Source organism: Schistocerca serialis, chromosome 7, assembly GCF_023864345.2.
Source record: "Schistocerca serialis cubense isolate TAMUIC-IGC-003099 chromosome 7, iqSchSeri2.2, whole genome shotgun sequence".
Classification (NCBI taxonomy): Eukaryota; Metazoa; Arthropoda; class Insecta; order Orthoptera; family Acrididae; genus Schistocerca; species Schistocerca serialis.
Genome location: NC_064644.1, coordinates 433911395 through 433938988, shown reverse-complemented (window position 1 = coordinate 433938988; position 27594 = coordinate 433911395). Strand labels below are relative to the sequence as shown.

Here is a 27594-nt window from a genome sequence, read left to right as displayed (position 1 = left end):
CATAAAAACATATTTTTGCATACAAAGTAATTTGCTCTTGATGAAAGCTATTTTTATTTTTGCATTGCAGTTTCGTAGAGTCGATTCTTCGCTTTCCCAGACGTTAATTGGATTACTGCACAGTTGCTGTATTGGTCACTAATTAAGCAGCCACCAGTTGATAAACCAATGACTGTCATGATAGCTTTGTTTGTTATATACAATCTTTATACGTCTAATCTCTAAGATATTCATGACAATGACAATCTGATGATGTATTCCACCCGAATAGAGTCAAATACAGTCACTGGTTTATCAGTTGCTGTCTTCTTATTTAGGGACCAGTACAGCAATCGTGCAGTACTCCTATTGATTTGTGTGACTTTATGTCACAACTACAAGTTCTCAGACGTGGTTTATTTGGTCACGTCCGTGTATCTCACTATGAGGATCCGGTAAATTGACATTCATTCTGATTTTGAACGGGTATTTTTTATAAATTTACTGGCGACTAATAAAGTTTCAAATACGTTATTTATCCGTACTGTTCCACTCAAGGGCAGTGCATTTTTCCATTGAATAGGCGGCTTTTACTTCCCTTCACAAGAAGAAAGTCACTCAGTCGCTGCGCCGTCACTAAATGTTTTTCCACGTAACGACCTACTTGGGACACCCAACATTGGGAAGTCACATGGTGACACATCGGAACTCCAAATATGAAGTCCTTACTACTCTGATGATAGCAGGCATAAAATATAATGATCGAAATATTATCAAAAACTGCACAGAACCCAGACTACAGTCCTCAGAGCCGAAATCCGTGAAAGGGAAACAAAACAGAAAGGGAGTGAGACACAGTTGTTGTCCATCCCCTGTATAATACAAGGTGTCAGTATTTAGGGATATGATACGAACGATCATTCGAATCAGGAAAGTCCAGTAAACATAGGCTCCAAAGTGCATACTTTTGGAGCTATGAGTGCTTGTTCAGTTTCGCAGTTGTGAATATACACAATTTTTCAATTGGAGACATAAAGTCTGAAAATGAGTTAGTGACCTTTTTTTTTTTTTACTTACTATGTACCTACATGTTTTAGTTTGACGTTGATACCAAATCAGAATATTTTATGATCTGGAGATGGCAGTAGCCGAAACCGGTCAATGAAATGTAAAAAAAAAAATTATGTGATCAAGACGGGCCTGTAAAATAAAGAATATACACAAATGATCATAGCTCTTAAGGTATTCACGTTATAGACCATGTTTACTGGTTTTTGTCTTGTTTTGGTCTATACTGCCACCTCTCATAATATGGAAGGCAAAGAGCTTGCAGTAGAAAAGAATTGTCTCACCGTATAGAAGTTGAAGAAGTACTCATTGCTCTTTTGGTATGCATTCGCTTCGAATCATCATTCCAACCCTATGCCTGAATATTGACCATTCCTCCCGGGGCACCCTATATAGTGTGTAAACTGAGCACGTAGTGAAGAAAACTAAGGAATAATTTGGATAAGAAATTAAGGTCAAGATAGAAGAAAGAAAAACTTTAATGTCTGGCGATGGCATATTTATCCTGTTAGAGATGACAAAGCATTTAATTGATCAGCTGAATGGCATATATTGTGTCCTTAAAAATGATCACCTGATGAAAGTCAGTCCGTAACCACTGAATACAGCATGAGAAAGTGTCCATATGAGAAACAAGAGAAATAAAGAATACATTTTCCATCGTTGAATGTAAGACATATGTTCATTTGACCAGTCAAAGACTGTTGTATGTTAGACAATCAATAACCCGGGTACAGAATGTCCTTGCAATAGACTGACAACTCAGAACTCGGGTAAGAATGAGTGACGTGAAAGTTGACATTTTAACAAACGACTATCAAAGTGTAGGGATAAAAACTGCGGAGGGAGACCAAGTCTCGAATACAGTAACCATATTCCAGTGTATGAAGGTTCCAGCTGTTATGCAAAGATGTACAAACTTGCGCGGGATAGATTAGCTGCATCAGACCCGTATTCTATCTGAAGACAACAACAACAACAGCAACAACATGAAAGACACTAGGTTGATATTGTGCCTCAACGTTATGCATTCATGCTAAATTGAAGGGCGGTAGTGAGAAGGCTTAATAATACGAATATGTACGAGGCGTGTTCAATACGTAATGTAACACGTTTTGTTTTGAAAGTAGGTTGGTTTCATTCAGTATTCCAATACACCATACAATACGATGAACACGCTAAAGTCGTTTCTTCAATTTCTTGAGGGTAGCACAGTACAGAGCTGGTCGGTGCACCATAAGGGAGGACATCAAACAGAATAACACCTTCAGAGTCCCAGAATATCACCTCCCTGACTTTACTGACTGAGGCTGCGGCTTTGATCTTTTTCTTCGGAGGAGAGGTGGTGTGCCTCCACGCTATAGATAGCCGTTTTGTTTATGGTTCGAAGTGATAAACCTATGAATCATCACCTGTGACGGTGTTCGACAAAAAACTGTCACGATCAGCCTCGTATCGCGCAAGCAGTTCCTTACAGATGGTCCTTCATTGCTCTTTATGATCTTTGTTATGTGGCGAGGAATCCTGCGGGCACACATACCTTTGAGTGCCCCAACTGGTGAACGAGTGTGTCGGCGCTACTAACAGAGACGTCGAGTTGAGCAGCGAGGTCTTTGATTCTGATCCGTCGACCACCTCGAATGAGAGTGGTGATGATGAAGTGTGGTTTGTGGGGCGCTCAACTACGCGCTTATCAGTGCCCGTACAAATTCCCAACCTTTGCACAGTCCAAACTCGGCACTTTATTGAATGATGATGAAATGATGAGGACAACACAAACACCCAGTCATCTCGAGGCAGGTGAAAATCCCTGACCCCGCCGGGAATCGAACCCGGGACCCCGTGTTCGGGAACCTCGAATGAGAGTGTCCACACGTTCCAACATCGCAGGAGTCACGCGGGAGATTGGACAGGTTTGCACGACCTTGTTGCGATGATAACAGACACCTCGCCCAATGACTCGCCGTCACGACTCCGTTGACATTCTTCAAGCGCCTATGAATATATGCGATGCTTTGGTTTTCCGTCGAAAGAAACTCAGTGATAGCTCTGTGCTTGCAACGCACCTTAGTTACAGGTGCCATTTTGAAGGCTACGAATAGTGCTGCAACCTTTCGGAACTTTATACATCTGTAGGGGCTAAATCAGGAATATTCCACGATGTCCCACAATAAATTTCGCATTATTTCAATCGAAACTCGTATAAGCAGCGATCAAAAACTTTCCATTTCAAGGTTATGGAGTCCGTAATCGGTATGCCAATCAGGCAAAATCGCGATGAGCATTAAGGCCATTGTCCTACCGACGTCCCAGGTGGAGATACCCACTTGATAAAAAACACCGTGACCTGCTGCGTGAAGAAGTCCATTACTGCTTGCTGCTTATCCTCGTTCGACGGGAATCGTTGACCCTCCAAAGCCTTTTTTTGAGGAACCGATGGCGTGATAATACCGTGGGATGAGAGGACTATGGGGTTGGTGTTCGATTGTCTCCCTCTTGAGTTGACGTAACATATGCGTTACGAGATTTGCTATATGGGGAAGTGCGTTATCTTGAGGCAACAGTACCCCTTGGCGCACCATACGACAACGGAAATTTTCGACAGATATTCTGCCCCATAAGCACTCTTCATTCTCCAATGGACGTCTTTCGATGTTTGTCCTTCCACACCCAAGAAAAGAATAAAAGCATGGTGGTCCGGTATGGAAGCATTTGGTAATGATTCATAGTTCACGTTTCCCCATTTACCACAAGCACGTCGCAAAGGCATTAATGTCAAGCGAATCTCTTGCTTTCCAGTAGCGCTACATTGTACACTACTGGCCATTAAAATTGCTACACCACGAAGATGACGTGCTACAGACGCGAAATTTAACCGAGAGGATGCTGTGATATGCAAATGATTAGCTTTTCAGAGCATACACACAAGGTTGGCGCCAGTGGCGACACCAACAACGTGCTGACATGAGGAAAATGTACAAGTGATTTCTCATACACAAACAGCAGTTGACCGGCGTTGCCTGGTGAAACGTTGTTGTGATGCTTCGTTTAAGGAGGAGAAATGCGTACCATAATTTTTCTGACTTTGATAAAGGTCGGATTGTAGCCTACCGCGATTGCGGTTTATCGTATCGCGACATTGCTGCTCGCATTGGTCGAGATCCAATGACTATTAGCAAAATATGGAATCGGGGGGTTCAGGAGGGTAATACGGAACGCTGTGCTGGATCCCAACGGCGTCGTATCTGTAGCAGACGAGGTGACAGGCATCTTATCCTCATGGCTGTAACGGATCGTGCAGCCACGTCTCGATCCCTGAGTCAACAGATGGGGACGTTTGCAAGACGACAACCATCTGCACGAGCAGTTCGACGACGTTTGCAGCAGCATGGACTATCAGCTCGGAGACCATGGCTGCGGTTATCCTTGACGCTCCATCACAGACAGGAGCACCTGCGATGTTGTACCCAACGACGAACCTGGGTGTACGAATGCAAAACGTCATTTTTTCGGATGAATCCAGGTTATGCTTACAGCATCAGATGGTCGCATCCGTGTTTGGCGACATCGCGGTGAACGCCCATTGGAAGCGTGTATTCATCATCGCCGTACTGGCGTATCACCCGGCGTGATGGTATGGGGTGCCATTGGTCACACGTCTCGGTCACCTCTTGTTCGCACTGACGGCGCTTTGAACAGTGGACGTTACATTTCAGATGTGTTACGACCCGTGGCTCTACCCTTCATTCGATCCCTGCGAAACCCTACATTTCAGCAGGATAATGCACGACCGCTTGTTGCAGGTCCTATACGGGCCTATCTGGATACAGAAAATGTTCGACTGCTGCCCTGGCCAGCACATTCTCCAGATCTCTCACCAATTGAAAACGTCTGGTCAATGGTGGCCGAGCAACTGGCTTGTCACAATACGCCAGGCACTACTCTTGATGAACTGTGGTATCGTGTTGAAGCTGCATGGGCAGCTGTACTTGTACACGCCATCAAAGCTCTGTTTGACTGAATGCCCAGGCGTATCAAGGCCGTTATCACGACCAGAGGCGATTGTTCTGGGTACTTATTTGTCAGGATCTATGCACCCAAATTGCGTGAATGTGTAATCACTTGTCAGTTCTAGTATAATATATTTGTCCAATGACTACCCGTTTATCATCTGCATTTCATCTTGGTGTAGCAATTTTAATGGCCAGTAGTGTATATAAGCTGCAGCAACGAACTCAATTGGAAACTATTTGATCACACCTCGCACATTTAAGGGACAGGTGGAAGCTATAATTCTAATGCAACACGTAGAGCGAGAGGCCCGCCACGCACTGACTTCGCGATCTGTTTCTGTTCCAGCTGACGATGGCGGTCTACCTGACGCACGTTTCTCAAGGCGGCTCACTCAGGCAGGCGGTCCACTACGCACAGGAGATCCTCAGCGGTGAGTACCGTAAATCTAGGCTCTAGACGTTCCCAAACGGTCGCTTCCTTCCCTTCTTGCATATAAGTAATTTGTTACCTCCAGAGAAATATCCCAGTCATCAGGAACATGGCAGCGTCGGACTTCTTGTACTACTGCTGGCTTTTCTGTCGAAACATGCTGTGTGAATGTACTGGGATATGTGAGACAGTTACAGACAATTAACGCTTAATTTCAGTACACTGCCTGACGAAAAATGTGCCACATGCAGAAGGGGAAGCGAAAACGAAATGACGGGGTATGTGATGTTATTTGAGTGATTGCAAATGAGGGCCAAATTCAGAAAATAACTTGGCAGTGTCAGCACACGTATCAGTATGACGGTACATACCCACCGGTCTGGATGCATGCACTAATACGGTTGGGAAGGGTGTCGTAAAACCATTGTATCCTTTCCTGAGGCATATTGGGCGACAACTGTTGTAACAGATCCTTGATATTTTGCATACTGCCACTACGACGGAGTTCACGTACAAGCTGATCCCACATATTACGTCAGTCATAAATGATGCATGGAATCTAAACTTGAAAAATGTTCATTGACACAATTATGTTGAATACGAACTCTTCTGATCGTTTAGCTAAGTATTAACAACACAAAAAATGCTTTTTGAGGTGTCTTCCATGACTAACCAATTTACACCACAGAAATTAAATACTTCTTCAGAAAATTTATTCTGGCAATCTACTTTCTAACACTGTAGTAAACAACGCAGTCTTACAAAACCTCAGTAAATGGGAAACGAATAATCAAGTCCCTTGCTGGACGATATAACCGGTGGAACAAAAGTTCTGACAAGCCACTGTGGAGCAACTTGTGGTGAACGCCAAGTCCATGCTGAGTACCAATAACGAAAAAGTTAATGTTTGTAGCTAAAATCACCGAAACAATGACAGAGTCCAGACGCGCCGAGTTAGCAGAGTCAGGTCCCCGGGGGTTCAACGACTTGTGGTCAAGTGGCGCCTGTGACTGGACACATCAGCACACGATATTTATACCATGGCCCTTCCTAAGAGACGCTGAACAGTTGCTGGGACCTATCGTGGCCTTCCTGTGCTATAGAGATTTGCCAGTCTGGGACTTGGGGGGCATGTATGTCATGATGTGAGCAGGAGAAGTGTCAAGTGGATGATGGTTAGTTAGGACTGCAACGAGCACTAGTGCTCGAGTGTTTGGGATCCGAACCGGGTCGGATTGAAAGAAGACATCGAAGTAACACAGAGGCGAGTTGCTAAATTTGTTACCCGTAGATTCGATCAGTATGCAAGTGTAACGGATTTGCTTCGGGAACTCAAGTGGGAATCCCTGGAGGGCAGAAGAAATTCATTTCGAAGAACACTACACAGAATGCCTAGAGAACCGGCATTTGAAGCTGTCTGCAGAGCGATTCTGCTACCGCCAACATACATTTCACGTTGGTACCACGAAGATACGAGAAATTAGGGCTCATACAGAGGTATGCAGACCATCGTTTTTCCCTCGCTCTATTTGCTTGTGGAACAGGAAGGGAAACGTCTATTGTGGTAAAGGGTACCCTCCGCCACGCACCGTACGGTGGCTAGCGGATTTTGTACATAGATGTAGATGTAGAAATATTGTTCGGTGGGTAACACCTCTTTGTGAAGCTTTACCTGGTGAGAAGACAGAAAAAGGGAGAGTGCATCGGTGACTGAGTGATGCTGGCAGAGTTTACACATTTGAGCTCTGAGAGTTCTTACAAAATGTTCCTCCATGCCGTTTGAAACCGGATGGAATGGAGCTATATGGACTAACGTGATTACATTAAATACAAAATTCTAGGAATTCTGTAGATGTAAAATGGTGTTCCTGAGAGACCATTTAAGGGAAATATCCGGGGAAAGGTCTGGATGGTGGCAGTGGAAGTGGTGGAAAGCATTCGCGAGACAAATGGATATCCAGAACCTGTGTCTACCACAACGAACCAAGAGGTCCCCAGAAAGGGGTCAGCGAAATTCAGATGAATCCTTGGCCAATGAGCTGAGATGGACGTCAGTGGGAAATATCTACCAGCAGGGGCCACTTGCTTGGACTGGCAAGTGGTACAAGCGCAAACCATGTCTGTGGTGGCTGGGTACATTCCCCGTTAGCACATGCGATGTTTGATGAGTTGTTTTGTGAGAAGAGAAGCACAAAACTGACGACACTGTTCATTAGTATAGTCTCTTGACAGTCCCTGTAACCGGGCAATCCATTCATGTTAGGACTCAGATGCTACCTCTTGACTTATACCTCGTGGCTAAGACGTGGCTCTGTGGATCTAAATATTCTGACCGTCTAGCCTTGAGGCTATCAATGGGCCTTGGGTCTCTGCTGCAGGGTGTAGTTTCACTAATTAGAACTAAAGGACCACATGAGCCAGGAGAAAAGCGCCTATCACATTATAGATGCGGAAGTATAGTTCTAGTCGGCCGACGTAGCAATCCCATGATTCCACCTTCTCGTCGAAGGGCAGGAGGGCGGGAGGGGGGGGGGGGGTAGAGGGGGCGCGACACAGTGTCGAGGTCTGGGATATAATCTCCATCCTCGCCCGACCTCTCATTGGTCTGCCGCATCTGCTGGAAGAATGTGAGTACAGGTCTGAAATTTCCACTGCCTTTTGTGGAGGTGCCGTGGAGAACAAAAAGTTACAGTTTACTTTCTGCAAAGGCACGCATAAAACACAGTTTGTAACTATTCTGTCCTACATAACTGATACACGGAATGTAAATTGAAAAACTATTTATTGACACCAGTTTATTGACTGCGCAAAGTTCTCAGACTTAAGTTAAATGTTAACAACACAAAAAATTGTTCTTGAAGTGTCTTCGAAACCTAATAATTAACTCCACAGAAACTAAATACTTGTTCAGAAAATTTATGGTGGCAAGCAGAGCTATTTTTAACACTGCAGGAAACAAGACTGTCTAATGAAACATAAATAACTGGAAAACAAATAATCAAGTCCCTTGGTGGACGGTATAACAGATAGAAGAAAAGTTAAACTTCGACAAGCCGCTGTGGTGTACTCCCGTTGTGAACGCTAAGTCCATGCAGAATACGAGTAATGAAAAAGTTAATCCTTTTAGCCAAAATTACCGAAATGATGACAAAGTCCAGATGCGCGGTGCCGGCAGAATCAAGTCCTCGGGGATGCGACCACTAGGTTGAAGAGAGGCGGTGGATGGCGGACTGGACATCTGTGGTACGTGGCAAAATTCATCGGTTCCGGGTTCGCGATGTCGTTGCTTCTGCTGCCCCGGCGCGAGCTTAAAGCCCCGACGTTGCGGAGAACTACATGTTTCTAATTAGCTGAGTTGCAGAAGCAGAACATAGCGCAGACTTGCGCACGCCGATCCTTGCTGTGCATGACGACTGGGAGTTCGGCGCAACCTCCAGTGTCGCCCTATCATGGTCTAGTCGCTGTTTCTTGCCTCTGCCTCAGTTCGAAAGGGGGCCACGGGCGTTTGAATTGTGCAGCCGGCAGACATTTAGCCGCCGGGGTTCCACGGTAGACACGTCACATCACCAGCGTCTATCAGGGACAGATCCGGGTATCTTGCTGGCCGTGGGAGTGGTTCAGCATCACACAGACCGTTCGTAGAGACACGTGCCTATGTGAACCAGCATTGTCGTGTTGAAAAATTGTCGAATGAGGTTGCAGGATGTCCGCGAAGTATCGCTGTGCTGTCGGAGTTCCAACCACTACCAGGCATAACATGAAGTGATACCCGATGGCGCCCCACACCATGATGCTGGGAGTATCGTCACAGTACCTCTCTAGACCACTGAAAGAACGGGACTTCTCCTCTGGTCGCCGCCACATTCGCCAACGATAGTCGCCCCGAGTAGTGTAGATATCTCGATCCATCGCTGAACATAGTGCGACGCTATCCACCAGCAGTCCACGCTTCTCACTCACAGCACCACTCCAAACTCAGGAGTTTGAGTTACGGTGTTGCCAGCAGTCTGCGCATGGGACAGTAATTCCCTCGTCTGGTTACTGCTAGTCTCTGACCAATGCTGCGGGATGACACATAATAATTCAGGGAGTCCATTACTTTTTCTCATATGGCAGTCGCAATCCCGTGTCAGGCCACTGTCGTATCCTAATGCCCCATAAATCCGAATGTTGCTCGATTCGACCAGACGTCCAAATGGACATTCCCAATTAGGCCCCTTTCAAACTCTATCAGGAGCTTATAACTCTGTCTCTCACGAGAACGTGGCATCTCCTTGTCCTCCATAGTGATTACTCGACAACTGACGTCGATAATTCCTCTTAGATACCCTACCCGGCCTGGTAACAACACTAAACGTAAACACCAATCTACTCTGGTGGCCGTTCTATCTGTCACAGACAACTGCAACTCTAATCATTTACACATCCACCGATGGTGTGCACGTGTACGAATACATAGTCTGCTGACAGTGTCTTATGGGTGCTTAACGTTTTTTGTCAGGCGGTGTATAATCTTAAACACGAAAGGAAGTTGAGGCAGCCATTTCATTTCGGGAGTCACTACTGCACAACACCGGACTATTTGTGAAAATGTTCCGGTCACACGACAGTAATTATTAGAGCAGAAAAAGTATTACAATAGTTGAGAAGTTCGTTTACTCCCGCACATAGAATGTTAGAAACTTGACAGCAGACCAAGTTAACTGCCGAGTCTACGTAAGAAGCAAAGAAAATTGTTCATAAACGCGCTCTTGGGAACTAAGCAGAGAAAAATGCGAGTTGTGAATTAGCCAGGGTGATACTAGGGATTCGTTGCAAGAGGCGGCATGGACCATTGCCCTTAACGATGTATCAGAGGCGTCGACCCCTGCTTGGTCTCCGCTCGTGTTTCTGTCAATGCCGTCTTCTCCCGATGCGAAGGATTTAATGGTAAGCCTGGACTCTGAAAGTTTAGTTCCAAGGTAATGGAAGCCAGAGCATGCTGTAATCTATAATGGCGGCAGATTGGTGTGTCAATACGCTCGTCGACGAGAAACAAATCGAGTAAATGAGACGAAACGGGGGAACAAAATTAGCGAGTGAACCCAGTGAGACATGGTGCCTCGAGCAGTGTTGTAACCTGCGCAGTATGGCTTCACTGTTAAAAGCGTAGTCCGTGTTGCGAACCCTACAGGGTGGCTGCACACAACTATCCCTGTTTGTCTTTAAGGCAGAGCGACTACTTCTTTAGTTCTAGGATTGACCTCTCTGCGGGACGCTGACGTGAAGTCACTGCTCTTTTGTACTGGGTGCCGTCTCCGAAATGAATACGGTGCCTAACCCTGTGGGCCGGCGTTATAACTTTTCCGCAGTCACATTCGCCGTAAAATCGACATATGATATACTGCGGCTGCAGTTTGTATTCGGAGACTTCCTCTGCGTTGGCGTAAACTTCAGTGTCGTATTCGTTAATTCTTCTAAAAACGCAGCTAAAATTCCTCTCCGTGATACATGCATCCAAAAGGAATCCACTAAACGTCGGCTCACACCAGTTACGTGCATGGGAGCGTGAGGGAGAATAAAAAGCCTTAGTTTCCGACTGACAGTATTTTCAGTGCTTGTTGAACCGGTTCCACAGCTCCAGAACCAGACACCCGTCTTCCTTGCCGCCGGCTATCGTGACAAGGCCGCAAGACAGCTTTCTTCTTGCCAACGGCGAACTGAATTCTTCCGCCCCTGACACAAATAAGGAGTATATGCGCCGTCCCCTAGCACATATTAACGTTCCACTCAAATGTAACAGTTCTGTGCAACACGATGCAGTAAGAAGAAAACTACAGCACTGACACCCATCCGTTGTATTTCACATCTACAACTATACTTCACAAGTCATTTTATGAAGTGTGGCGACTAAAAACAAGTACAGGCTATTTCAAAATAAATGTATTGGTTTTAGGGCTATGTAGCATGTATTACATCCAGCATAACAATTACAAATAATACATCAAATGAAAGATCAATTGCCGGCGGGAGTGGCCAAGCGGTTCTAGGCGCTACAGTCTGGAACCGCGCGACCGCTACGGTCGCAGGTTCGAATCCTGCCTCGGGCATGGATGTTTGTGATGTCCTTAAGTTAGTTAGGTTTAAGTAGTTCTAAGTTCTAGGGGACTGATGACCTCAGAAGTTAAGTCCCATAGTGCTCAGAGCCATTTTTTTGAAAGAGCAATTCACAGTTTTGTTTCTACACCAGTGCGAAAAGCGAAGTGTATGGAACGACCGAGAGTGACTCAAGAACGTGTTGAGCGAATGAGAGTCTTTCGCCCGCAGCCGCAAGAAATCAGTTCGGAAGGCTAGTTGTGAATTAGTAGTTGCAGTGAACTGACGCTTGCAACTTCGTCCTTACCGTTTGCAGTTGTTACAAGCTCTAAAGCCTACAGACTATGGTTTACGTGCCAACTTTGCAAGCGAAATGTTGCTGCATGATGAGGACAATTTTCTGGATCGTGTCGACTTCAGCGAAATTTCGCCTAAATGAAAATGGTTCAAATGGCTCTGAGCACTATGGGACTCAACTGCTGAGGTCATTAGTCCCCTAGAACTTAGAACTAGGTAAACCTAACTAACCTAAGGACATCACAAACATCCATGCCCGAGGCAGGATTCGAACCTGCGACCGTAGCGGTCTTGCGGTTCCAGACTGCAGCGCCTTTAACCGCACGGCCACTTCGGCCGGCAAATGAAAATGTAAACACACATAATGCGCACACCTGGGGGTTATCAAATCCCCACGAGATGGTACAGCTGCGACGAGACTCGCCCAACTTGAATGTTTTTTTGTGCCATATCCCGGCGGAAAGTTTATCCGCTTTTCTTTTTCGGTGAAGCTACTTAAAAAAATGGTTCAAATGGCTCTGAGCACTATGTGACTTAACATCTGTGCTCATCAGTCCCCTAGAACTTAGAACTGATTAAACCTAACTAACCTAATGACATCACACACACCCATGCCCGAGGCAGGATTCGAACCTGCGACCGTAGCAGTCGCGCGGTTCCGGACTGCGCGCCTAGAACCGCTAGACCACCGCGGCCGGAGAAGCTACTTCACTGGCGTTTCTTATCTTGATGTTCTACAACTATGACTCTTAATTATGAGGCTGAGCCACAGAACTTTATGTGGCAGCAAGGTGGTGCGCTACCTCACTGGCATAACTCAGTACCCGTTTGGTTAAACGACGTTTCATCCGATTGCTGGATTGTCTGCAAGAGGCCGGATGACAGAGCTTGTTTGTTTTGCATGACCTCCAACTTCACTCACGATCTGACGCCATGTGGTTTTTGCCTTTGGGGGTTCTTATTCGTACAGGATCAGTGTATGTGCCTCCTCTACCAGCCGATCTGCCCGAGGCCGCGCGGGATTAGCCGAGCGGTCTAACGCGCTGCAGACGTGGACGGTGAGGCTGGTCCCGGCAGAGGATCGAGTCCTCCGTCGGGCATGGGTGTGTGTGTTTGTCCTCAGGATAATTTAGGTTAAGTAGTGTGTAAGCTTAGGGACTGATGACCTTAGCAGTTAAGTCCCATAAGATTTCACACACTTTTTTTGATCTGCCCGACTTTAGAAACAGCATTGTTGCAATAATTAATCCAGACACAATGATCAAGGTTTGGGAAGAACTGACCTATCGACTCGATGTGTGGCGAATGGTGCTCACATTGAACACTTTAGTTGCTCTCACATTTGATGTTTATTTATAACTGTAAGGTGAATGTAATAAATGCTACAAAGCCTTAAAACCCGCATATTCATTCTGAAACACCCTGTACTTCTGCATTCTTATTCCTTAGCACCACTTCTGTAAGTGGGATGTGTCCTTAGAAGTCGTTAGCGCTGTCTAGTGTAGTTTCACACTGATCGGGAATCCTAGTTTAATCCATGGCTGTTCTAGAAATTCTCATCACCAGAATTTGGCCATGAGTTGATAGCGCAACGTTTCTGATAACCAGATCTTCTGTCAAAGTTTGAAAGATGGTACCGCACACCCACCTCCTAACCGTTGCGCACCAGCCATAATGGCATCTATCAAGATAAGTGATAGCGGAATATAATACCAAGTAAAATGGTTTTGCAGAGGAAAGCTGGCTAGACATGACGGGATACGTGTACGAATCTACATTGATTATCTGAAAGAGCTTCCCCCATTTCTAAAAGAAATTTCTCGTATGTCGCTAAAGCAAAGAGTCTTTTCAATCAACTAGAAGAAGTGTAAGTGATACCCGTTTCAAGCAAGAGTCGTCAGAAAGATACGAGTACTATAGCTTTACACTGCTGACGTAAATGAATTGGAAAATAATATTTGCGTATCATGATCGGACAAGATAAGAGATTCCATTTATAATTTTCTAGCAGGTACAACTGTTCTTATCTTAACAGGAAATGCGGTGAAATGTTAAATTAGCTTCGGGTGCACACAGAGCGACTGATAAAGGACCGTTACGGCTCAGGAAATATATAAACTATGTGGTGGATAATGTTAGAGTCTCCTTGCCACTGTTGTACACCGGAGAGCCTGAAATTGAAGTAAAATGCAGGAAGCCCTGCAGACGGTCGACGTTTGACGCAAACAATGACAGTGCATCACAACGGAAATAAAAATTTGACATATTACAAAAAGATAGGCAGAAAAACAAATGACAGCATGAGTACCTCATTGCCGATATATCACCACGAACCGTAACAGCTTTTAGATAACTAGTAGTATGCATGCAGAATGACTTAAAATGGAACGAAAAAGTAGTTGCAGGAAAGTGACACGCCAAATTTCTTTGTTCCGTGAGTCTTCTGACGTTTGATACGTCTCGTGACGACTTCACCACTTTGCTAACCTCTTCCTCCCAGAAAATCATTTACACCAAACGTCCCCAATTATTTCTTGGATAGTGTCTGTATTCCCCTACAGTTTTCACCCTCTGAAGCCCCCTCGCCTATTACGGAAGTTATTCCTTGCTGTCCAAACACATGTCCTATCATCTAGCCCTTTACTGTAACCAGTGTTTTTCACACATTGTTTCTTCGCTAAGTTCAAATGGTTCATCAGTAGAACTACTTAAACCTAACTGACCTAACATCCACGCCCGAGGCAGGATTCGAACCTGCGACCGTAGCGGTAGCGCGGTTCCAGACTGTAACGCCTAGAACCGCCCGGCCACTAAGTCTGCTGCGAACGCACAAACGTACTATGTCGCCAGTGTCTGACTACCGTATGGACTCACAAATGCGAGATATTCACATCAGCACTTCAGTGTTGAAAATCAGTTCAGAGTACTTAAAATGAGATATGAGATGATCGCAAACTCCATTGGCAGGCGCTGCATGAGGTGCAGCTCGGAAGCGTTTACTGCCAAAATTTCGACAGCTCGCTTGACAAGCGGAATCAGGTAGTTTATTACTTCCTCCAGCACACATCTCATGAAATGGCCGTAATAAACAATCAGACGTAATAGAGCTCATACCGTGACTTCCGTACTTTCGATCTTCCTGTGCACCGTTCACGAATGAAACGAGAAAAGGAGAAAAGATACTGGAACCAGAAGTGCCCTCAGTCACAAAACGCAAGCGTTACAAACCAAAAATAAATTAATAAAAATAACTAGTGTATGGCCATTTACAGTAGTGTCCACTGGCCTCTACTGTTTATACAGGCTGAGTCACTGACTATTTCCACCTAGAATAACTCCGAAACTATAATAGGAGCTGAAAAGTTCGTGGGACAAAAGTTGCATGGGACAACGGGGGCTATAATATAACGTTGGATTTTTGTTGCTAGGCGGGGTCGTTTCAGAAATATGGTCAACTTTTTTTTTTAAATGTAATGCTATAGTTTGGTACTTGTTTTCTGACAGCGGCTATCGAGGCGAATCGAATGATATGTAACAGTACGGTCTTTGAAGGACAACAAAGGTCACAAAGGTGACATGAACGTCCATTTACAGGTGTTTGAAGTGATGACCATTGGTATCAATGGAGTGCTACAATCTTCTTATCATGGATTGAGTGGTATTCCTTGTCACTTCGGCATTTATCGAAGCACATGCTCTGACAAGTCTCTCTCGCATATCTTCAGGTGTAGTTGGAATGTCTTTACAATGTCTTACACGAATCCCTACAAGAAAAAATCCAGAGGCGTCAAGTCTGGCAAACAAGCCGGCCACGACGTCTCCTCCGTGTCCAATTCAACGATCTGGGCATTGTCTCTGGAACTCGTTTCTAGCCATCAGTGAAAAATGTGCCGGACTCCCATAGTGTTGATACAATATTCTGTTCCTTCTTCCTAAAGGTATTTCTTCCAGTAATAGACCTAATGTTTCTTGCATGAATCTGGTGTAGTTCCTACCATTAAGATTTCCTTCGATGAAATTGGGGGTCTATAATTCTGTCCTCCAGAATCCCCCACCATACATCCACCGACCACTGTTTTTGGTGTGAAACTTGCCGTAGCCAACATGCATTTTCAGTTGCCCAATAATGCATGTTATGCAAATTAACACTTCCATGGTTCGTGAATGTAGCCTCGTCAGTAAATAAAAGCAAATTAATAAATGTGTCATCCCTCTGAATCTGAAGTTGAGCCCTCGGCATAATTCAATGTGACCCATACAATCCGTACCAGTTAATTCTGGGTGGAGACTGATATGGTAAGGATGATATTTATGGCAATGCAGAACATGAACAACACTACTCTGGCTCATATCAGTTTCCCTTGCGATTTGATGCGAACTAACAAGTGGTCCAAATGGCTCTGAGCACTATGGGACTTAACATCTGAGGTCATCAGTCCCCTAGAACTTAGAACTACTTAAACCTAACTAAAGTAAGGACATCACACACATCCATGCCCGAGGCAGGATTCGAACCTGCAACCGTAGCGGTCGCGCGGTTCCAGACTGAAGTGCCTAGAACTACTCGGTCACAACGGCCGGCTGCGAACTAACACAAGGATCTCCAACCACAGTGGCAAGAGTACCAATCTCCGCTCCCTCGTTGGTAACTTTCCTTTGCCGGATATGTTTACGATGCGTTAAAGATCTAATTGTTCTCAATTTACCATAGACGTAATTAAATGTACCACATGTAGGGTGAGTACGTTGAGGATATCTTTCAGCGTAAGTCTCTAGCTCTCACTGAATTTCGTTGTCATTCTCCGTAAATGAGAAGCATATCGACTTGTTCTTCGAAGGAATATATCATTCACATTCGCTTGCTTCGACGATACTAGTCTTACTGTTCCTACTAGTGCTGTATTGCGAAACCGTCGAATGGTGTTCACATGTTAGTCGCACGTTAGATGGATACGCCGTATTCGACGAATATTTACTACTTGCATTATATACGACAGAGAACTGTCACACGGAGTGGCCGAGCGGTTCTAGGCGCTACAGTCTGGAACCGCGCGACCGCTGCGGTCGCAGGTTCGAATCCTGCCTCGGGCATGGATGTGTGTAATGTCCTTAGGTTAGTTAGGTTTAAGTAGTTCTAAGTTCTAGGGGACTGATGACCTCAGAAGTTAAGTCCCATAGTGCTCAGAGCCATTTGAACCAATTGTCAGAGCATGTGCTTCGATAAGTGCCAAGTGGTAAGGAATACCACTCAAGCCATGATAAGAAGATTGCAGCACTGTACTTATACCAGTAGTCATCACTTCGAACACCTTCTGTAAATGGACGTTCATGCCACATATTTTACCTTCGTTGACATTACTGTTACGCATCATTCGAGTCGTCACGATAGCTGCTATCAGAAAATAATTACCAAACATTAAAAAAAAACAAAGTTGACCTTGACATCTTGGGTTGTCGGGTGTTCTGTCGGATATCGACGCTGATATCCGGCAGAACACCCGACAATCCAAGATGTCATTAGATCGCCGGGAAAGCCTGAAGAGTTACATCAAAGTTGACCTTCATACATCTGACGCAACCCCACCTAGCAACAAAAAACCAACGTCATATTATTGGCCCCGTTGTCCCATGCGACATTTGTCCCACAAACTTTTCAGCTACTATCATACTTTCGGAGTTATTGTTGGTGGCAATACTTATTGACGCAGCCTGTATACAGGATGTCCAGGAAGGAGTGGTCAGTATTCAAGGATGTGACAGGAACCATGAGTCTTGTTTTGGTCCCTACAACCTACTCAAAAAAAATGGGAAGCAAAGATCTTGCAGTAGAAAAGATTTTTTTCACAGTATCTAAGATGAAGAAGTGATCATAGCTCTTGACCCTGTGGGGCAGTTGTCCCCTGCAATGGAGATCCGTTAATGCCGCTTCGTTTGCATTTTTAATGCACGCAGGGCACATCACCATGGGGAAGTAGTCACTGAAGTGGAGTGTTGCAGCCCCAGGACTGATTAAATGTGCCAAATATGCGACCTTAACAGCTGCTCCTGCAGTGGGCAAATGCACCACATGGTTAAGGTATGCGTTTTAGACCACATTGTAAGACATCGTGGTCTCCTGACCTTCATTTCTTACATATTCCGCCCTCACAATCATATTCCGCACATCGAATCCGAACTTGATAAGATAAAGTCAATGTTGTTAGAATTCATGTAAACGATATGCAAATAACAAGTGCGCACCGGGGTTGAAATACTCGAGGCTGGCATACACACATACATTCCAGACACGACGGTCACAGGAGCTTTTAGTTCGAGAGAGGCGGACCACACACCGGGAGGCCGGTCCCTTCAGAGGACGAGTCAACCTCGGCCGCCCGTGGAGCAGACAGCGTGTGCCTGAGTGAAAGGGGGAACGACCCCGTGTTCGGGTTAAAAGCAAATTCCGCTACATTGTGTGGGAGCGTCCAACCTACGCATTCTTTACACATAGCATGCAGTTTCAGAGATTTTCACTGGGAGACAGCAAACGCCAAACGCAGATACTACAGATTTCCGGATTGGTCACCTTAAACGAAACGTCATTCTCCCATTTTAGAAGAGCAATGCTGATTGGCAGACGATATTTCTGACGCCTTGAGCTGAAGGAGTAATGGAAGAGACCGAAAGATATACCCCTTCACGTCTCACATGGGGAAGCACTGTTCCGTTGTCGCTCTTGGAGCGAGGAACAAGTCTGTCCTCAGTACTTCACTGGGAGAGCACCTCTGTCGAGAGCGAATCGAAGTGCGACTCTATATTGAGTCCTTGCGATTAAGCGTTGTTCACTGTGTGGCCGACACACTTATTGTGTGCTGTGAATGGGCAGAGTTATAGTTAAACGCCTGGGAGCTAATTTTTGAGTGGCATCGCAGTGGACTGATTATTTGACCAGTGTACCATGTCAATAGTTAGACCAGGGGCGAATAGGAATCCTTGACTTCATCAAGGCGTAGGGAGAGTTTGATTGGCGAAGGTCAATACAGATAGAACGAGAGTTATCTTATTTGTCAGCAGCGAGCGGCGCAGACAACAGTCATCGCAGCTTACGGTATTGTGCGCTACAGCTATTGCGAGCCCCATATTACCTCCACAACAGTACGCTTCACTGCATTTCACACGCGACAGCCTCGACCGTACCTAGCAACATTCTAAAGGATAATTATTCAAGTTGAGTAGGCGCGCCTCTCAGCCATTCTGCCAAGTCAATAACAATCTTAAACTTTGTATAGAAATTTCAGTAGCGAATCCTATCCTTGAGAGGTAACTTCACATTCCAAAAAGAACCAGGATATAACTTGTTCAATTCATAACTAAAATTGCCATTGTGACTTCTCAGAATTTCTGCAAAATAAATAATAATTTTCGTTAGTTTCATGTTTTTCTTACACTAACTAGCACTACTCCAGTACCCAAGTACCCCAGTAGTTACGTAAGAAATTTTGTGAATTTTTGTGTCATTTCCTTAGAGCGGACGACTCCAGAAGATATTTATTGCTGAAAGTTTTTCAGGCATTTCTCTTTAGAACGTTAGGAGCGTCTGTCTGATTTCTGTAGTAGTGTGAGGGTGGAAATTGCATCTTGCAGGAGCCACAGGGTAAAGGGTACATCTCAGATTAATCCGTTGCGCAGAATAGCAGATCAACCCCACACGTTCACAACATGTTTACTAGACTTTTTTGCTTAGAATGATCGTTCCTGTCATACCCCTGAATATTGACCATTCCTCCCAGGACACCCGATTTTTCTCAGAGGCAATGGGCGTGCACTGCTCTTCAAAACTTAAGGCTGAGATAGATAAAGTAGCATATTAGGTACTTAGTGGAAATGAATGACATTGCGGTAGCATGTTGCCAGAGGTGTCCCACTAATGTACAAAAATTTGGACGCCACATGGCGTGAGATCAGCGTAATTATAGTGCCTAATGGGACTCGTTCCGTAAAACGAGGCAGTTCAACGAACACGAAAAAACAGTGTGTGTGTGTGTGTGTGTGTGTGTGTGTGTGTGTGTGTGTGTGTGTATGTTTGTGTGAGTGCGGGTGGGTGCGTATGTGCGTGCTTGTGTGGAGCAGGGGAGGGGGGAGGATGGTGTTCTTCATAACAACGCTGCTAGAAACTATATTTGGATGACTTCACACGGGGAAATTAGAAGAAGGACAGCAGTTTAGGATTGCCCAAAGCATTCTTTCACGTGCGTGGGAAAGGCGGGGGGGGGGGGGGGCGTTCCGAAACAGAGGCACTGCTGTCCAAGGTAAACTGGTCGATGCAGCAGATGAGAACTACATTGTGTCAACGGCTGTGCCAAGGTGGACACCCCGGTTTCTGTCAGATCACAGAATTAATATCGTCGGGCGTAGTCATTACTTAGATGGGTGACCGCACGCCACGCGCTGCTTACGATTTTCACTTCCCCCTTGCGATAGAGGGGACAGGAAGGGTGGTGGCGTAAAAACCTTGATCACCGGTTTTGCGCCAGTGCCCTGGACTAAATTTCAAATCTATCCACATTATCCCATGGACTGAGGGCATGTGACTCTGTTGATGGTGATCCGTCCATCGTACGGTGATGTTAACCTCGGCGACCCCCTTGGTGCTCTTCCAGAAGAGTAGGCTATCCGCCAGAACCGGGTTTCATCCTACCCCTTCTCTCATTATCTCCACCACGAACGCGACACTACACTACACACAACATTACAGTCATCTACATTTTACAGATACACCTATGCACAGTGTTCTCGTTCTTCGCGAAGGAAAGGTGCCTGTAGGTGCGTAGGATAGGAAAAACCTTTCCAATTACCTGGATGAACTTGCCATTCGGCGCTTCCCAGCCGTTCATGCCATACGATTTTATTTACTTACTGCAACCTTGTGCAACAGGCAAGAAGGGACCCACGTCAGAGTGTGTGCAATTACAACCACATTTGACAAGACTGCGAGACACACAATTTCACTGTGCACAGTGGTACCGCAACTGCGTGGAGGTGATTTCTTTGCCCCGCAACCAGTACCATGTGTCCCGTTGACACTCGCACATCAGCGGCACCGTTCGCGATGGTGTCAAGATATCTGGGACTGGATCAACGACGAGTGGGGTCATCCGCTCTTCTCAGATGAGAGCAGATCAGCTGAGTAGTGGTCATCAACGTATCCACATATGGGACATTTGGAAGCACCTGTGTATCAAATTCCGGTACAAGATGTAGCAAGACTTCATGGCCATAATGTGGAAGGTAACAAAACTGCACGTAAAACTCCAGGGACTCATCAGCGTATCCAGGATTCAATGCAATGAAAACTGTTTAAATGCTAGCGGAAAGCATTTTGAGCACCTATGCACATTACTAAATTCAAATCCTAGGCACATTTTCGTGTCTGTGTGTGAAGGCTAATCTGAGTGTAAAACCCCACGTGTTTATGAGTGAAGTTAACTGAATCAGAATTTATGGTGGTCCAAACACACCCTTAAGACCCAATTCTGGAATGAATGTACGCAACGGAGTGATTAACGTTATGGCCCTAACAGTAAACCTTCAGTTGGGGAATATGCATTTTACCATTGAAAAATTTTAAATATGACCAGGGAGGTACATCTACTGGAACCAAACATGTAGTTTAAATGCTCTCTTTAGTTTATTACAAATGTCATGAGAATGAACAAACATCTAAATCAACCATGAAACCCTGATAATTACAGAGAATGTTAACTATAAAAAGCAGATAAGTGAACTATCATTTGGCAAAGATACGCAGTGGCGTTCAGGACTAGTTCATAATCGTAATCATACCTTATTTTATGAAATTTATCTCGACCTGCCTATACATTAGTTATAACGACTCACGACTGAAGAAACGGAGAAGCCCATGCAACTGAGAATGCTGCTTTTCTCTACTTGTGTGTGAAGACTGATCTCAGGAACTACTGCAGGGACTTTGATACGGTTTTCACTGATAGGTAGACTGGTTCACGTGGAAAGTTTGTATGTGTGTAATTTATTACCGCTACACCAAACAAGTCCTTTGGGTGCATGTACTTAGTGATACCGGAGCAATGCCAGAGCAGGTCATTTGTTTTCCATAAGAAAGAGTTTTATGTGGCAAAATACCACTTCTCTGCCTGTGTGTTTGCCCAGTATTAATGTATTTGAATAGTTCTAGAAAATATGCCCTAACTTGGAAATGTAGTATAACATTTTTCTGTGATAAGGCCATTATGTAGGTGTACCACATTAACACTCCTCGTATTTCTAAATGGTTCGAGATAATGAAACCCAGGTTTAGGCTAGAAATAGTGTACAAATAAAGAAACTATTGAGCGTATGCTTAACGGATATTTCATTCAGTAGAGCATTGACATGAAAGCTAATGACTGAGTTTAGCACTGTTTCAATTTTGCAGAACGTTCCAACATTTCGTAGACTCTGACATTCTACGCTTTCAGCTTCGTAACTTTCACCTCAGTTGTTTCCAGACCTGAATTATTGTACCACACTGATACATTTTCCATTCTCCGTCATACCAAGAAGGAGCAGCCTGTATGTGTTTTGATATCCAGGACATTACCCTCGCCTGCTCACCGCATTATTGCTCATCCACCTCTAGACCGCCTTTTTTCCCACCGTCCCCGGGCTACGTTGCCGTTTGGGATCCGTGTGAAACGTGTGCTAGAGTCCCTCGGTGTGGAGTCTGTACAACCCCAAATCCTGGGTTTTAACCGCCTGCCACTCTGGTTACTGGAGAGGCCCAGAGTGATTTTAGAATTGGTGCAGTACAAGAGAGATTGCACTCCTGCCACCGTTTTTAAAGCAGCATTTTCTGCCATTTTATCTGAGCACCACGACTATGAGCTATTTTTACGGATGGGTCGAAACAAGGGGATTCCGTTTGTTGCTCTGTTGTTTTCCCGGATCGTGACCTCAAGGTTCTACTGCCTCAGACTTTTACTGTCTTTGATGCAGAATTGTCTGCGATCTTGCGGCCATTGGAGCAGATGAGACATTCTTCCTGTCCTAACTTTCTCGTCTGTTCCGATTCACTAAGTGCCCTTCACTCATTGCAACGTTTGTACCCAGCAGATAAAATAGTCTAGACCATCCAGGATGCCCTCCTCCAACTACAGCGATTGGGGAAGGTGGTGGCTTTCTGCTGGGTTCCGGGGCATGTCGGCATTGTTGGGAATGAAAGGGCGGATCTCGCACCCTAGGAGGCGTGTCTCGATCCACAAGCATCTCAGTGTGCTATCCCCCTGCACGTACTCACCGCGCTGTTGAGCTCACGAGTCATGCGTCGGTGGGAGGATGAGTGGCTGGAAGTGACTGACAATAAGCTCCGTTTAGTCAAGCCCACAACGCGTGTGTGGTGTACTTCCTTTCAGCCCCGTCGACGTGACGAGGTTCTCCTCACTCGGCTTCGGATAGGCCACACCCCTATGACGCATGGCTTCCTGCTCCGGCGAGAGGACCCTCCAATGTGTGGTGCTTGTGGCGTCCAGGTCACTGTGCGCCACGTTTTATTGGATTGCGTTTTATTTTCTGACCAGCGGGCCGCGACTGACTTGCCAGCGGACCTGCCATCTCTTTTAGGAAACACTCGGACGAATGTGGTTAAAGTTTTAAAGTTCTGTGCCATGTCAAATGCTTTTACAGAGATTTTAAGGAGAGGGTCTTAATTTGCTCACTGTGTGACAAGTTTGCCCATATTTTATGTAAGTGGCCAGCCAATGACAATTTCCTGTGGCTTTTTTGCTGCTACGTTTTCCCTTTCCTTACGTTTTACTTTCTTACGTAGCAGTTTCCTGCTTTCTTTGCGTGTATGCTTCAGTTTTATTAGGTCTGTCCACATTCGTTACTTTTAATGTGTGTCAGGGCGCTGATGACCTCGACGTTGAGCTCCCATAAGCCCTAACACACACACTTCAGGACATTACATATAATTAAGAGTCTGAGATACCCTTACAACATATTAGACTTCATTGTGTCTAAACCTAGTACAACTGTAGATGTCCGCATTCTCCCACAGGTCACTTCCGTCAATTCGACTATGGCCGCGCGGGAAACATGCGGCGCTACGGTCGCGCTACACCACCGGACTACCCGCTGGAGAAAGTCGCAATCCCACACATGGTCATGTATGGCGATGACGACTGGTATGTCTCCATGCAAGTGAGTACACTATACACGCTGCTTCTTTGTATACATACGTTGTTAAATCCAGCCTAGTCGTCAAATATAGAGTTTCTAGGAAACCTGCTTTCTCGGATCGCTGGATAACATTCAAATAAATCGTATTAATGAGTTTTATTACAAAACGAAAAAAATACAATGCTTAACTTCGTGTTACGCAGATGTGTCGCAAACGAAGGGTGACAGACAAAATAAGAAAGCTCTCCAGTATAACAATTCCTAAGTCCGTATTACATAGAAGTGAACAAAGTAGTCGCTGTGATTCAAGTGCCTAAACTTGAAGCTACTCTTCAGCTGGGCCGCGACCAGTAGGGCGCGGCGCTTATGTCCTCTTCACCTAGGGGCCACTAATGTCGCGTTGTCATCCTGGAGAGGGGTCGGTCAGCGTGCAATTTGGCTGACGTCTTGTCACAGCCCTCTCTGCTCTGTCGTTCCTGACTGGTGTGGCGGCGCTTGACTTTACTATACAGGGTGGTCCATTGATAGTGTCCGGGCCAAATACCTCACGAAATAAGCGTCAAACGAAAAAACTACAAAGAACGAAACTCGTCTAGCTTGAAGGGGGAAACCAGATGGCGCTATGGTTGGCCCGCTAGATGGCGCTGCCGTAGGTCAAACGGATATCAACCGCGTTTTTTAAAATAGGAACCCCCATTTTTATTACATATTCGTGTACTACGTAAAGAAATATGAATGTTTTAGTTTGACCACTTTTTTTGCATTGTGATAGATGGCGCTGTAATAGTCACAAACATATGGCTCACAATTTTAGACGAACAGTTGGTAACAGGTAGGTTTTTTTAAATTAAAATACAGAATGTAGTACGTTTGAACATTTTATTTCGGTTGTTCCAATGTGATACATGTACCTTTGTGAACTTATCATTTCTGAGAACGCATGCTGTTACAGCGTGATTACCTGTAAATACCACATTAGTGCAATAAATGCTGAAAAAGATGTCCGTCAACCTCAATGCATTTGTCAATACGTGTAACGACATTCCCCTCAACAGTACCACCGAGCGAGGTGGCGCAGTGGTTAGCACACTGGACTCGCATTCGGGAGGACGACGGCTCAATCCCGTCTCCGGCCATCCTGGTTTAGGTTTTCCGTGATTTCCCTAAATCGCTTCAGGCAAATGCCTTGATGATTCATTTGAAAGGGCACGGCCTATTTCCTTCCCCATCCTTCCCTCACCCGAGCTTGCGCTCCAATGACCTCGTTGTCGACGGGACGTTAAACACTAATCTCCTCCTCCTCCTCCTCCAACAGCGAATAGTTCGCCTACCGTAATGTTCGCACATGCATTGACAATGCGCTGACGCATGTTGTCAGGCGTTGTCGGTGAATCACGATAGCAAATATCCTTCAACTTTCCCCACAGAAAGAAATCCGGGGACGTCAGATCCGGTGAACGTGCGGGCCATGGAATGGTGCTTCGACGACCAATCCACCTGTCATGAAATATTATATTCAATACCGCTTCAACCGCACGCGAGCTATGTGCCGGACATCCATCATGTTGGCAGTACATCGTCATTCTGTCATTCAGTGAAACATATTGTAGTAACATCGGTAGAACATAATGTAGGTAATCAGCATACACTGCACCATTTAGATTGCCATCGATAAAATGGGAGCCAATTATCCTTCCTCCCATAATGCCGCACCATACATTAACCCGCCAAGGTCGCTGATGTTCCACTTGTCGTAGCCATCGTGGATTTTCCGTTGCCCAATAGTGCATATTATGGCGGTTTACGTTACCGCTGTTGGTGAATGACGCTTCGTCGCTGAACAGAACGCGTGCAAAAAATCTGTCATCGTCCCGTAATTTCTCTTGTGCCCAGTGGCAGAACTGTATATGATGTTCAAAGTCGTCGCCACGCAGTTCCTGGTGCATAGAAATATGGTACAGGTGCAATTGATGTTGTTATAGTATTCTCAACACCGACGTTTTTGAGATTCACGATTCTCGCGCAGTATGTCTGCTACTGATTAGCTGCGACAGCAGCTAAAACGCCTACTTAGGCATCATCATTTGTTGCAGGTCGTGGTTGACGTTTCACATGTGTCTGAACACTTACTGTTTCCTTAAATAACGCAACTATCCGGCGAACGGTCCGGACACTTGAATGTTGTCGTCCAGGATACCGAGCAGCATGCATAGCACTCGCCCGTTAGGCATTTTGATCACAATAGCCATACATCAACACGATACTCGTCCTTTTCCGCAATTGGTAAACGGTCCATTTTAACACGGGTAATGTATCACGAAGCAAATACCGTCCGCACTGGCGGAATGTTACGTCACACCACGTACTTATACGTTTATGACTATTACAGCACCATCTATCACAAAGCGAAAAAAGTGGTCCAACTAAAACATTCATATTTCTTTACGCACTACACGAATATATAATAAAAATGGGAGTTCCTACTTTAAAAAAACGCAGTTGATATCCGTTTGACTTATGGCAGCGCCATCTAGTGGGTCAACCATAGCGCCATCTGGTTTCCCCCTTCAAGCTAGACGAGTTTCGTTCTTTGTAGTTTTCTCGTTTGAAGCTTATTTCGTGAGATATTTGGCCCAGTCACTATCAGTGGACTACATATATACAGGGTGTATCATAACTAATGCCGTAAACGCATACAGTTGAAAGTACACGATACTAGAAGCAAAAAAGTCTCAGTAAACATAGGGACGAACATGCGTTTCTTAAGAGCTACGAGAAATTTTTGATCTTCGATATTGTGAAACAAATCTCTTCTACTGCAAATTCTTTGCTTCCCATTTTTTGGGAAGTGGTAGTATGGACCAAAATAAAAAAAAAAAGGTCCAGGAAACAAGTGCTCTAAAACGCGTACCTTAATAGTTACGAGCACCGGTCATTAGAAGAGTTGTGTCTCAAAGTAGCAAAGATGAACAAGTGCTCATAGCTCTTAAGGAATGTATTTTAGAGCACATGTTTACTGGACTTTTCTTTGTTTCACATTATCGAAGAAGAAAAATCGCTCGTTTCTCTTAAGGTATGCATTTTCGACCCTAGTTTTACTGAGACTATTTTGCTTCTAGTATCGTGTACTTTCAACTGTATACGTTTACGCCATTAGTTATGATACACCCTGCATAAGACAGTGTCCTGACTGACTAACTCATCATCGCCCGGCAAAAACCGCTGAGGACAGAAGGTTGAAATTTAGGAAGGGTGCTGAGCTTCTAATGTTGGCATCGTTTAAGAATTGCTTTTTCGAAACTCCCCCTTAAAGGGGCTGAAATATGGGCTGGAAGAGTTTTTGTAAATATGTCGCTATTAAGGCAATTTTGAAGCTAGACCTATTAAAAGTGGTATTTGTTTTCTTGCTCAGAAATACTGAAATATCTGTTTCAGCATATTTGAAAATCTGACAGCTACAGGGGTGAAATAGTGTGTGAATTTTTTTAAAAATAAATCATTATTAAAGAACTACTAAAGTATTTTTAAAGTTGTGGCTATTTGAAATTTTTGTTGCAA

The 27594-nt window shown here is 45.0% G+C and overlaps 1 protein-coding gene across 2 annotated transcripts in view; it reads left to right on the top strand.

Annotated features, from left to right (window-relative positions):
* LOC126412717 (lipase 3-like) overlaps positions 1-27594 on the top strand; it is a 209981-nt gene that overhangs the window by 172847 nt on the left and 9540 nt on the right. For both annotated transcript variants that reach the window (XM_050082435.1, XM_050082436.1), the window contains exons 6-7: positions 5407-5491; positions 23915-24057. In XM_050082435.1, the coding sequence (XP_049938392.1) occupies positions 5407-5491; positions 23915-24057 (228 nt within the window). The remainder of the gene's footprint in view (positions 1-5406; positions 5492-23914; positions 24058-27594) is intronic.